The 13,903-nt window shown below is 42.8% G+C and overlaps 1 protein-coding gene across 3 annotated transcripts in view; it reads right to left on the bottom strand.

Annotated features, from left to right (window-relative positions):
• The window catches only part of SRBD1 (S1 RNA binding domain 1), a 257,081-nt gene that overhangs the window by 114,042 nt on the left and 129,136 nt on the right, over nucleotides 1-13,903 (bottom strand). For all 3 annotated transcript variants that reach the window (XM_042472756.1, XM_042472748.1, XM_042472739.1), the window contains exon 16: nucleotides 2,759-2,841. In XM_042472756.1, the coding sequence (XP_042328690.1) occupies nucleotides 2,759-2,841 (83 nt within the window). The remainder of the gene's footprint in view (nucleotides 1-2,758; nucleotides 2,842-13,903) is intronic.

Genomic DNA, 13,903 nt, shown 5'->3' with positions numbered 1-13,903 from the left:
AACTAGGTTGAGTTAAAGGCAATACGTAGTCAATTAGCCCGAGGATTTTTCATTTCAATATTTTCTGGGAAACCAAATAACTGCTTAGGGTGCCACTAAAGCACCACATTGAAATAATGACGACACAATCGTTTTCAGTACTTGTTTGAAGACACTGCAGAATTTCCCTGGTGAGCAAGTTGGCTTGATTGGGTAGTGGACATCAGCATTGTCTACTGGGAACATTTCACTGGGCCAGGGAATAAACTTTATGCTCTTAAATTTATCTAAAAATGAGATCCATCATTGATTAAGTACTTATATCATCAGTCTTATATATACCTCGCAGTAGAGATTAGAATACAAAATTCAGCCATCACACATCTGCTATACACATAATTTTTGTTCATATGAGCTGTAATTTACATGATTCTCATCCTAAGCAGGGAGACAAAAAACTTTGGTATCCTAGATCAACTACTGTTGACACATCTCACCATAGAATTTTATCTTAGCATAGACTTATGCAAGAGGTTTATTTCCCCTCTCCACATCCTCCTACTTCTCCAACTTTTTTGTTGAAAACAAATAACTTAAGTGTGCTTAAAGGAAGAAAAGTCATAACCATTTAAACCTCTCCCTTTAGACTTGTGCTGTTGCCCAAGGATAATCACTCTTTTGACACACAAGTTGAACAATTTGTCTCCCAAAGTGGCACTGAATGCTCTGGTGATTCACAATGCCTCCACTTCACTGAGCATGCATCCTTATATACCTTCTGGGGTGAAATTTTCTCTTAAAAACTTCTGACAAGAGGCTTTGCCAACCTAAAGGTATTATCTGCTCTCTGTTGTCACTAGAGAAAAAGAGAGGAACAGGCAAGGCACACTTGTTATCTTGCCAACACTGGAATATAAGTAAATAAATAAATAAACCTGCTCAAGAAGCTTGTGACAGCCTATAAAAGATTCTCCCAGTGGCACATAGCAACATCTTAGCAAATTGCAGGAGCAGTGTATCCAACATACAAGACTTCTTCATTGTTTTGTACTGGGTACACTTACAAGACACATGAATTTATCAGAAGAGACACTGCCAATTTTCCTGATCATGATGTGAGGCCAATTATTATTTTGTCCAAAGTAGGTTCTCCTCCTGCAATCCTTCTACCAGACAAAAAATATTTGGTTTCAAAGGTTAATTATTTATCAAACTGAAGTCCATAGCTTGACTTAAACAGATACAGGTTGAATCTCCCTTATCCAAAATACTTGGATCCAGAAGTATTTGGGATTTTGAATTTTTAAAAAATATATATTTTTAAATACCTGTATTTGCATTTATATACATAATGAGATTTCTTGGAGGTGGGGCCTAAGTTTAAAAACAAAATTCATTTATGTGTCGCATACACCTTAGACACATAGTCTGTGTTTGTGTACACTGAACCATCAAGGAAGCAAAAGTGTCACTGTCTCAGAACCATGAAAAAAGATTTGGCTTTTGGAATATTTCAGATTTTAGAATTTTGATAAGGGAGATTCAACCTGTACTGTCATTTAAAAGTGTTTCTATCTGTTCTCCAAATAAATAAGCATGAAATGCCTTTTTGGTATATTGCAAAACCAGAAAAAGCTGCCTTTTCAAAGGCCAGTCTTTGAAGAAGTAGCAGCAACTATCAGAACAAGGATCAAGTGCCTTGGGTGCTCTGGAAGGAAGTGCTATATAAATAATAGCATATAACTTTGGCTGCTGTTGTGGGCTGTTTTAAGGAGAGAATATATATTTTGCAAATATATAAGTAAATTTTAAGAGCAGGGAGGAATGTATAAAGCATACACACATACACACACACACACACATCAGTAATGTTCTGACTACAGATGGGACATCTTCCAATCCTTCATTCGATAGTTACAATCTGCCATTCATATTTTATTTTCTCTTGTAGAGTTATACTTTTACTGATATTTCACTGAATATTTGCCTTTCATAGTATTCATACAGAAAGGGGAGAGAAAATCTGCCATTATGTCGGTGTCTGCTCACAAGACCTCTAAAACTGTATTACCTGAAGTGTCCTCACTCCCCACCATGTTTCAGGGTCCATTTATACTACAGTGTTTTCCATACCAAACAACAAACAAAAATTACAGGCAAGTAGAGAATATATATTTAACTTCACATTTTAATACATTTTTCAGTGCAATGGATTCTGCAACTTCAGTCACTCAGGTTTACAAATACATGATTATATACAGTTTCCAAATCAATACCACTGGAAAACTCTGCACTTTTCTGCAAAAATTTATGCCACTAAAGCATTTCCCAGTTCATCTTTCATTCATCAGAAGTATGTGAAAAAAGCACTTCTACGAATATTAGCTGAGGAACGATCACAGACAAGGACACAGGCCAATAGCCTCTGAGTTGAGAATCAATATCTTAGAGCATTTTCCCAAGAGGCCTTTTAAAAACCCACTGTTGTAGCTATGTGAAAGGGAGAAGGCTCTACAGATCAAGTTACCAGCCTGATCTGATGTTTTTAATAGACAATAAATCTGGCTGCAGCCATTGCTAAATCTCAGGCACAATTGTTAAAGCCAGATAATTTTTAAAGAAAAAACCTGCACAAGGACTTATAAATATTTATTGCCATTCCACAAATCTTTTAAAGCAGACATATAACTAGTTGGCACTTAATTACCGAGCACTGTTTCAGTGTTGCTTCATATCATGTTGGATTATACTTAGATTAAAATGATCTGCATTGCCTTACCTGGTACATTCCAACTCCAATGTGTTTAGGCTCAATTTTCACTAGCTCAGCTAATGGGTCCTGTACACGTCGAGCTATGGAAACTAGGAGGAAAACAAAACAAAAAAAAGGGTGTTTTGTGAATAGCAGGAGGAAAAAGTACTTTTCGGTGTATTCGTCTAGTGTTGTGAACTTTCACTCTGTCCTTTGCTTCATGAAAAATAAAACCACAGCATAGGTGAAAATAAAATATGTTACTAGGAAATGCATTTTATTGCCTATATGAGCAGCACGTTCTCATCAACCTACCTTCAAAAAAATAACCCCATCGCTGCCAGTCATGCAACCTGAAAAGTATACTAATTATATGCTTTTTAAAATGAAAATGCAAGCAAGAGATTAAAAGGACATGGCACAGTAATCTGATATCTATATCCTCTGTTAACATTTGAAGCTGTCACTAATTACTTTAGGCAAAAGATACAAACAGACGAAATTTTTATTCTCTGAAGATGCCAGCCATAGATGCTGGTGAAACGTCAGGAAGAAAATCTTCTAGAACATGGCCACATAGTCTGATAAACCCACAAAAAAAATGGATGCTTGCCATGAAAGCCTTCGACTTCATATTTTACATTTATTTATTCATTCATTCAGAAATTCTTTTCTGCCCTTCTAATACCTCTGTACTACTCACAGTGACTTATAGTAATTTAAAATCACATCATAAAATACAAGCAAAATGCATTAATACTGTATACAAGAAAATTCAACAATCTGCAGAGAGAGTATTTCCTTTACAAAAAAAATAGAACTGAAACTGCATGCATAAATGTATAAAACATGGTCTTGCAATAAAACACTGTATACAATTAAAACATAAGACCCTATTTTCACAGTACTTCCTTATTCAAGCAATAGATTTTATGTACAGATTTATTTTATTAACTTTTCTAAACATGAATTTTAATTGTAGCTGCCCTGTTCTATGTTCATTTATAAGGATACCAATATTGTAGCTTAAGTAAGAGAATACTTGCAAGAAAGGTTTTTTGTGGGGTTTCCGGGCTATGTGGCCATGTTCTAGAAGAGTTTCTTCATGGCCACATAGCCCGAAAACCCCACAAAAAAAACTATGGATGCCTGCCATGAAAGCATTCAACTCCACACTTGCAAGAATAATTCATCTGAGTTCAAACATTTATTTTCAGTATATCAAAATATAAACTTTTATCATACACTTCATATTCTCTGCTGTATTATACTTTGCTGTATTATATTGCATTAAAGTTAGTTACCTATACAAAAACACATAATTATTATCTGCTGAACTAAATCTAATGTGTTTCACACTGTCCAATTTAGAATGCTTCCTATGCTGCACCACATAATTAATACATCTTTTAGCGAGGGGCGGTTTCCACCTAGTCTGAAATTAGCAGTTGTTAAACCTCTGCTAAAAAAGCCCTCCTTAGACCCCCTGATACATAACAACTATCGGCCTGTGTTGCTGCTGCCTTTTTTGGGAAAGGTGATCGAGAGAGCAGTTGCCTTCCAACTCCAAGCGATCTTGGATGAAACAGATTTTCTTTACCCATTTCAAACTGGCTTCCGGGCGGGCTATGGAGTTGAGACTGCCATGGTCGCCTTAGTCGATGATCTCCGTCTGGGCATGTACAGGGGAAGCGTGTCCCTGTTAGTGCTTTTGGACATCTCAGCGGCTTTCGATACCATTGATCATGGTATCCTTCTGGAACGCCTGAGGGAGTTAGGTATCAGGGGCACTGCGCTCCAGTGGTTCTGTTCCTACCTCTCGGATAGATTCCAGATGGTGCAGCTTGGGGACGTCTGCTCCGATAAGAGGGAACTTACATCTGGTGTCCCTCAAGGAGCTATTTTGTCCCCCATGCTATTTAACATTTACATGAAACCGCTGGGAGAGATCATCCGGAGACATAGGGCGCGGTGTTATCTGTACGCTGATGACACCCAGATTTGTTTCTCTGTGTCCCTGACTGATGCAGTGACTAGGGATGGCATTTCTTCTATAAATGCCTGCTTGGAGTTGGTAATGGGCTGGATGAGGGAAAACAAACTCAGCCTGATTCCAGAGAAAATGGAAGTACTTGTGATAGGTTCCCCAGGCCCGGGTAGTGAAATTTGTCCACCTGTCCTGAATGGGGTCACGCTCCCCCTGAAGGACTCAGTTCGCAGCTTGGGAGTGCTTCTGGACTCGTCGCTCCAATTGACATCTCAGGTGGATGCGACGGTCAGAGGCGCTTGTTATCAGCTTCGGCTGATACGCCAGCTGCGACCCTGCCTGGACCGGGGGGACCTTGAAACTGTAGTACACGCTCTGGTAACCTCTCGATTGGATTTCTGTAATGCGCTCTAGATGGGGCAACCCTTGTACCAAACCCGGAAGCTTCAATTAGCACAGAACATGGCTGCGAGATTGGTCGCTGGATGTTCCAGGGCAGACCATATAACACCTATCTTGAAAGATCTCCATTGGCTGCCTATTCACTTCTGGGCCCAATACAAGGTGTTGGTAATTACCTATAAAGCCCTAAATGGTTTGGGCCCAGGATACTTGGTGGACCTCCTCTCCCCATATAATCTGCCCCACACACTCAGGTCAGCCGGGAAGAATCTGCTGAAGGTCCCAACTGCGCAATATGTGGCAACCTTACAAAGGGCCTTTTCTATCTCGGCCCCAAAAATGTGGAACAACCTTCCCGACGAGCTCCATTCCACCACCTCCCTGGACCTTTTCAGAAAGAACCTTAAGACCTTTCTCTTTCACCAAGCTTTCCCCCCATGAGATGTGATATTATGCCCTCTCCCCCTATTGTGTAACGATTTCCGCAATGTTTTGGATCAGTTCAACCAAGCTGGCCGTGTAATAGCTTTTAATGTTATATTTTTTACATTGTTTTTATCAATATGTATATATTTTTATGTTGAAATTTTAATCTGTATGCCGCTTTGATCATCGCGGAAAAGCGGGATAAAAATAAAATCTATTATTATTATTATTATTATTATTATTATTATTATTATTATTATTATTGCATACAGATTGCCTGTTCTAACCCTGGGCAGTTGTCTGTATAAATATGTACTCAAATGAAGACACCCACAAGCAAACACAAACATTCTTATAGTGTGTCCTCAAACATGAGTACTTTGCTATGGCTGTGACCTATACCTCAACCTGAGTGTTAACTAAATTAATTAGCAAAAGTTCACTTGCAATTTGTCAGCATCTGTCAAAGTATCATTCTTCTACCATGACATAAATCCAGCATAAAGGAAATATGGCTACAATGTCTGCAACATTTAATATATTAGTTAGATGGATTACTGATGTCAAAAATATGTCCTCTACTAACTGGGCAACATTAGACATAGACAGACAAACAGTTGTTGTTGACGAGTCTCATATTACTGGAGCAGTGGTTGCACTCCAGGTTTCTCTTGAGCCAAGCAGAAAGAGTCCTGGGTGACTGATTGCTGTTAAACAGAGTCCTTCTCCTGCCTGCACTGGCTGCTGCTGCTCAACCAAAGTTGAAATGCTGAAGCAAAAAGCCTCAATTAGAGTTCCTCTTGCTGTGCGCACACACACTGAAGGAGTCTCCAAGTTTTACCGTTGACTTATCCAGGGGTTATAGCAAAATCCATAATTTTGACCCCAAAACCTGCCCTTGACTTATAGTCGAGTATATATGGTATTAATTACTACCACCACTAATGCTAGTACTACTATAATTAGTATATTTATTTCTATCTCAAAACATCTTATAACAAGTTAAAAAGCACATTGTTAAAATCCACAAAATACAAAAGATGTTGTTACTGATACCTTTTTAATCATGCATTCCACTGCAGATGCAGAAAGTTCTTTTATCCCCAGCATTTCCCATTACAACTATCTGCTAGCTCATAATGTGGAATCCCTCTGTCTAAGAATCTGGTAGTCTGAATGGACAGTGATAGGCTAGATGCCATGGTCAACACCTATCATTCTTGAGAGACTGCTTGGTCCCCAACCCTCTTGCAGATGCCATCACTGCTTCCTATCCTGAGCCTTCCTGGGGGAGGAGGGGGACCCCTGCTTTCTCAGTCTTCTAGCTATCATTTCACTTTCCAACAGTGTCCCAATATATGAACATCCTAAGGCATTGTGGAAAATTAACATGGTAACTCCTAACTACCTGGTGCTATTTGGGCAAGTAATGCTATCTATCCATTCCCCCTTCATAGTTAGATGGACAAACAAATTTCTAGGAAATAACATCAAACACAAAACAGTGATTTGCAATACTTCAAATCTGAAAAGATTTAATATCTACTGGTGAAAGTTAAGTAAGAAAGTGAAAAAGCAGGGTTGCAGCTGAATATTAATAATAATAATAATAATAATGACCAGAGCTGATTTATAAAACTTTAAACTGGATGATGAAGGCATTGAAAGAAACATTTTCCATAGCTTGGTTTACTCATTAATCAAAATGAATACTTTAATCAAATAATCAGAGGAGGACTAAGATGAGGAAGGGTAGCTGTGAAAGGACGAGATAAGAATCTAAAGTATAAAAACACATAATTAAATACTAAAGTCAGAATCCTCCATCTATCCAGAATCATTCCCAATTACTATATATGGGTGTGACAGTGAAGAAAACCTGCAGAAAGAACATCAGCTCATTTGAAATGTGGTGCTGAAGAAGAGTTCTACAAATACAATAATACTTTTTTAAAGAAATGGGCTAAAAAGCAAATTAAGTCTGACCTCTCACTAGAAGCCAAAATGACTAAACTGAGGCTTTCATACTTTCATACTTTGGGTGTGACTCACTGGAAAAGATGGTACAAAGGTGAAGGCAGTGTGAAAAGAGGAAGACCATGTTATACTGAGCCTCAATTGAAAGCCATGGCTCTGAGTTTGTAAGATCTGACCAGGGTTTTGAGTCACCAGGGCTCTTCAATATTTCATTCAGCCATAAATCAAAGCAGACTTGATGACAATCATAGAATCATAAAGTTGGGAGAGACCACAAGGACCATCCAGTCCAACCCCCTGCCATGCAGGAACTCACAATCAAAGCATCCCTGACAGATGGGCATCCAGCCTCTGCTTAAAGATCTCTAAAGAAGGAGACTCCATTGCCCTCTGAGGGAGTGTGTTCCACTGTCAAACATCTCTTACTGTCAGGAAGTTCCTCCTAATGGAATCTCTTTTCCTGTAGCTTGCATCCATTGTTCCGTGTCCTAGTCTCTGGAGCAGCAGAGAACACAAGCTTGTTCCATCCTCAATATGACATCCCTTCAAGTATTTAAACAGGGCTATCATATCATCTCTTAACCGTCTCTTTTCCAGGCTAAACATACCCAGCTCCCTAAGTCTTTCCTCCTAAGGCATGGTTTCAAGGCTCTTCACTATTTTGGTGGCCCTTTTTTGGACATGCTCTAATTTTTCAACATCCTTTTTGAATTGTGGTGCCCATAGAACAACAATCCTTGAGTGGACAAAACAAAAAAAAAAAACACCTCTTTTTGTGTATACTTGCTTTTGCAGACTAGCATCATCACCCACAGGAATTTGTTACATTATTAAAATAGTAAGTCATCATGAGGAGGGATACAACTGGCAGTGATACAGGTGAGGACATTATTGAATCACTTGCTGTCAAGCACTGACAGGCAGTAAGTGTCTTAAAGATTAACATAAAGTGTAATGTGAGACTATGGCAATAGATAAGCAGTGATAAAAAGGTTAACTGGTGTGGGGGCTTGCTTATGGAGAGGAGTAAAAGAGGTAAAAGGGCAGAGAAGGAAGGAAGGGGAAAGACTGAATCTAAAGAGATAGCAATAAAAAACTGGGCTTTCAGACTTAATCTGAAGTCTGTAGGCACCAGTCACAGGTGACTCAGGAGCCAGAGCTAATGAATCTAGCCAAGAGTGATAGTTGAAGAATAGGACACAACCAGGGAGACCTTGTTGATCTTGCAAGGTTTTTGCATGCACAGGAAGCTTTTTATGGCCCCTTTTATTGAACAATGTTCAATGGGTTGCTTGGGGCAGCTGAGAGCCTGAAACTACTTCACTACCACAGAGTTTCATTTCTAATAGGTCACCTCATGGGACAGTGTTTTGCAGACACAAGTAGCTCTAAGAAGTGTATTTTCAGGTAGTCTTCTGCCTATTAAATGCAAAAAGAAGAGCAAAACCAAAGTATCAGTAAAAACATTAAATTTAACAATGGTTGAAAAAGTTCCTTTTGGGGAGCTATGACTCTCTGAGGCGGGGTACAGACCGCCGCTTTGCAGCGGTCTGGCGCCGCCGCCAGAAGGTCCGCGGGGGAGCCGGAGCCTTCAAACGGCCCGACTCCCGCGCGGACCGAAAAAAGAAGCTCCAAAATGGAGCTTCTTTTTGCGTTGCGTTTGCGACGTAGCGAGGCGCCAGGGGCGCGCTCGCTACGTCAGCAGCGGCGCGACGCGTCTGGACGCTGTGCGTCCGATACGCAAAGATGGCGGCGCCCATGTAGAAAGGGCGCCGCCATCTTGTACGTATTGACTACGTATTAGGGTTAGGGGGGTGCGGAAGCACCGCCCCTTCCTAACCCTAATACGTATTCAATACGTATTTTTTGGCGGTTTGTAACCCGCCTGAATCTTCTTGCCAACATGGCTAATATGGCCAATAACACCAGAAGTACTAGGAATAACTCTTCTAAACTCTGACTAAACTCTGACTTAGCATATGTTATTTTGAAAATATTGCTTAGAGGCAGACTCATAAGTATTTAATCAGATGCTGGTACTCCAAGACAAAAGAATAAGGATAATACTTTACTGTTTATGTGAGACATTGCAAATGCCACAATACAAGGTGTGTGTGTTCATGTGCACATGCACAAATACACAGGGAAGAGTGAAGAGAATTGGAGACCGTTTAAGTGGTTAAAAGTCATTAGTCATTCCACATTCAAAGATCTACATCCCCACTTTCTGATAAAGATGCATGCTTATCGTTAGGTTCACTGCTGGGTTACACACAAATTTTCACATCCTTTATTACAAGTTTTAACACACATTGACAATGGCAGCTTGCAGGCTTGGCTTAGAAAGAACTACACTGGTGACACCTGATCTGCCAGCTACTATAACAGAGAACGTGTGAATTCAAAGGCTTTCACATATGCCTTGCTTGTCAAAATCACAAAAGGTTAATCACTGCAAGCACTACAGTTAATCACTGCAAGCACTACTCACAAGAGAAAAGCTTTCCTATAATAATCACTCATGTAATTATGGATTGCAGCTTCAGTGGTACAGATTTTTTTAAAAGCAGCCTTTAAAGGACAGTATTATTTTACCAAGGAAGAATGGATGGGAAGGCATGAATGGGTGGGGTAAAGGGTTAAAAAGAAAAAGGAGAGACAGGTACAAAGAGTCAGCAGAGTACAGTGCTTTGAGCATTGGACTATGACTCTGGAGATTAGGGTTCAAGTCCTTGTTCAGCCATGGAAGCCCACTGGGTAACCTTGGCCAAGTCACATTCTCTCAGCCACAGAGGAAGGCAAAGGCAAATCCCCCTTTGAATAAATCTTGCCAAGAACCCCCTGTAATAGTGTTGCCTTAGGATCGCCATAAGTTTTGCCTTAGGATTGCCATAAGTTTTGCCTTAGAATTGCTGTAAGTACCATGTATACTCAACTATAAGTCAACCTCATATATAAGTCGAGGGCAAGTTTGGGGGGCCAAAATTCTGGATTTTGATATGACCAGTGGATAAGTCGAGGGTAAAACATAGGTGCATGTATTGAAGGATGTACTGTAAAGGACGAAGCAAAGGAAAACAATGCCAAAGAACTTACAAAATTCCAGCAGGCATAACTATTTGTGCACATACTAAAGGCTGGGTGGCTGAGAGAGTAGAAGGGGGTCAGTGCTAACTTTTGTCTTTCACTATATATATGAATTAAAATACAGTACTTACACTGACCCGTGGATAAGTCGACTCAGGTTTTTTTGGGTCAATTTTTAACCTAAATTTCTAGACTTATACATGAATATATACAGTAGGTCAGAAATTACTTGAAGGCACACAACAACAACAACAATGAGAAGGAATGCCCAGTTGCAAAATATCCTTCACAAAAATCTATCTGATCATATAAAATGGGAGGAGGGATGTGTGGCCCTCCAGGAAGAAAACAAGTATGGAACAAATACTCACTCAAGGGCTAGGGAATGTCTCCATAGTCACTTCATCACCCTTGGGACATGTTACAAAACTCTGCACTAACCACTGCACAACATCACTAAGTCAATGATTCCCAAAAGGGGGGGGCCCCCCCCCCCCCCCCCCGGCTGGGAACAGTGGAAAGATTGGGCAGGCATTGTTTTATTATGTGCTCATCATAGGATTTTCTTGGCAAAATTAATTCAGAGGAGGTTTGCCATTGCCTTGCTGGAAGGCGAAGAAGTACAGGTTGCTTACCTGTAACGGTGTTTCTTCGAGTGGTCATCTGCGAATACATACAAATGGGTTTCACTGCGCCTGCGCAGTGCTGCTCGGAACCTACTGGAATCACTGTGCAGAGCTCACTCTGCACAAATTGCAACTTTTTGGCGGTAACTCCGCCCACCCGTTATAAGGCCCCTGCCTTCCCGCTCTTTCCCCAGTTCCGCAATTTTTCCGCCAAGCAGGCGATGGAAAGAGAGCCAATGTGAGCAGGACACTGAGGGGACGGACGGGTGGGATTTGTATGTATTCGCAGATGACCACTCGAAGAAACACCGTTACAGGTAAGCAACCTGTACTTCTTCTTCGTGGTCTCTGCGAATCATACAAATGGGTTTAGACTGACAAGCTCAGGTATGAGGCGGAGGGAGTGTCCTGAAACCAAGGCTATGGTAAACCAAAGGTATATTTATTAAAATAAACACCTTGAACCATAAAAGGAGTCAGTCTTTTTGTTCATGCACAGATCAAATAGCAATAACTTTGCTAAACCTGAGAAGGGAACAGAGGTCATGCAAGACCGATCCCATAGGACTTGTGCTAATCAACATTCAACAGTGTAACAGTGTAAACTGTATAATACAAAAAACATCAGTAGTGCAACTAATGCAACCCTGAGACTAACACAGCCCTCCCGAAAGCTGCGTCTCGGATGGCCCTGGTGTCCAACCTATAGTGCTTAATAAAGGTTAGAGGTTGGGACCAAACAGCTGCCTTGCAGACATCCTCCAGAGGGATCCCAGACAGGAATGCAGAGGATGCTGCCATAGCCCTTGTGGAGTGGGACCGCACCCTGCCAGGGAGCGGTTTGCCCAGAAGTTCATAGCAGAGGTGGATGGTGCTAGCCACCCATTTGGAGAACCTCTGCGTAGACACGGGCAACCCCTTCTTTGGTTCCGAGTAGCATTGGAAAAGTCTCTCGGACCGACTAGAGGCAGCAGTTCTGTCCAGGTAATACGCAAGCGCCCTCCTGACATCAAGAGAGTGCAAGCGTCGCTCTTCATCCGACGTCGGATCGGATGCCAGAGTGGGCAACACAATGTCCTGGCACATGTGGAAGGTAGACACAACCTTAGGCAGGAAGGTAATGTCTGTACGGAGGACCACCTTGTCCTTGTGGAACCTTAGGAATGGCTGGTCCCTCCGTAAGGCACAGAGTTCGCCCGCACGGCGGGCAGAGGTGATGGCCACAAGGAAAGCGGTTTTCCAAGTCAACAGTCTCAAGTCCGCTGTGGCCATAGGTTCAAAGGGCTTGGATTGGAGAGCGGACAGTACCGACTCCAAATTCCAAGCCGGCGTTGGTACCAACACAGGAGGATATAGGTTGGCACAACCTCTTAGGAACCCTTTCACCAAAGGGTCCTTGAAAAAAGACACCCTCCCCCCGAACTGATATTTGGCACAAATGGCAGACAGATAGCATTTGATGGATGTGAGGGCCAGCCCCCCATCCAAAAGCGCCATCAAAAACTCCAGCACCACTGGAGTGGACACCTGTGCAGGAGACAAGCCCTTTTGGTCTAGGAAGAGGCAAAATCTCCTCCATTTCAAGGCATAAGAGCGCTGGGTGGAAGGTTTTCTGGCAGCCAGGATCACCGTCCTCACCGACTCCGGCAAGGCGGTTAGGGCCGGATCCTCCAGGCCACCAGCGGCAGGCTCTCGATGTCCGGGTGGAGAATTCGTCCGTCCTGGGTCGACAACAGGTCCGGACGTGGGTCGAGACGGAGGAAGCATCTCCCGGAGAGGTGGAGAAGGGATGCGAACCACGGTTGTCTCGGCCACCACGGGGTGATCAGGATCGCATGGGAGCGGTCCGTTGTCATCTTGGACACCACCCTGATGATGAGAGGGAACGGAGGGAAAGCGTAGAGGAGCTCCCCCGTCCAGAGAAAAGCGAATGCGTCTCCGAGGGATCCGTCGAATCGCTTTCTGGAGCAGAACTGGGGACAGTGGCTGTTCCATCTGGTCGCGAAGAGATCGATCCGGGGGGTTCCCCACCGGTCGAAGAGGTCGCTGACCGTCTCGGGATGAAGCCTCCACTCGTGGCACACCGTTGGAGATCTGCTGAGGCGGTCTGCCAGGTCGTTGTCCTCTCCGGGAAGGTGAATCGCCTGGAGGAGTATGCGCCTCTGAATGCACCAGTCCCAGATGCGGAGCGTGAGGTCGAGCAGGGTCCTGGACCTGGTGCCACCTTGTTTGTTGATGTAGTACATCACGGTGGTGTTGTCCGTCCTGAGGAGGACCACTCTCCCTGCGACAGCGTACTCGAACGCCCTCAAGGCCTTCTCCACTGCGAGCATCTCTAAGGCGTTGATGTGGAGGAGTTTGTCTGGTGCGGACCACCTGTCCTTGACGACAAGGTCGAGCAGGTGGGCACCCCATCCCTCCAGGGATGCATCGGTTGTCAGCGTCAGTTGTGTCTGGGGCTGATGGAAAGGCATCCCGGTAGAGACGTTGGAGGTGTGTAGCCACCATCTGAGGGAAGCGGCTATAGGTCTGGGTACCGTGAGCCACTTTGAAGGCGGGTCCTCTAGCGGAGAGAAGACGGAGAGGAACCAGGATTGGAGCGGACGAAGACGCAGTCTTGCCCAGGGGGTGACGAATGTCGTCGATGCCATGTGGCCCAGGGCGACT

The sequence above is a fragment of the Sceloporus undulatus genome, chromosome 1 (genome assembly GCF_019175285.1).
Source record: "Sceloporus undulatus isolate JIND9_A2432 ecotype Alabama chromosome 1, SceUnd_v1.1, whole genome shotgun sequence".
Lineage (NCBI taxonomy): Eukaryota > Metazoa > Chordata > Lepidosauria > Squamata > Phrynosomatidae > Sceloporus > Sceloporus undulatus.
This window is presented reverse-complemented; position numbering and strand designations above follow the sequence as displayed.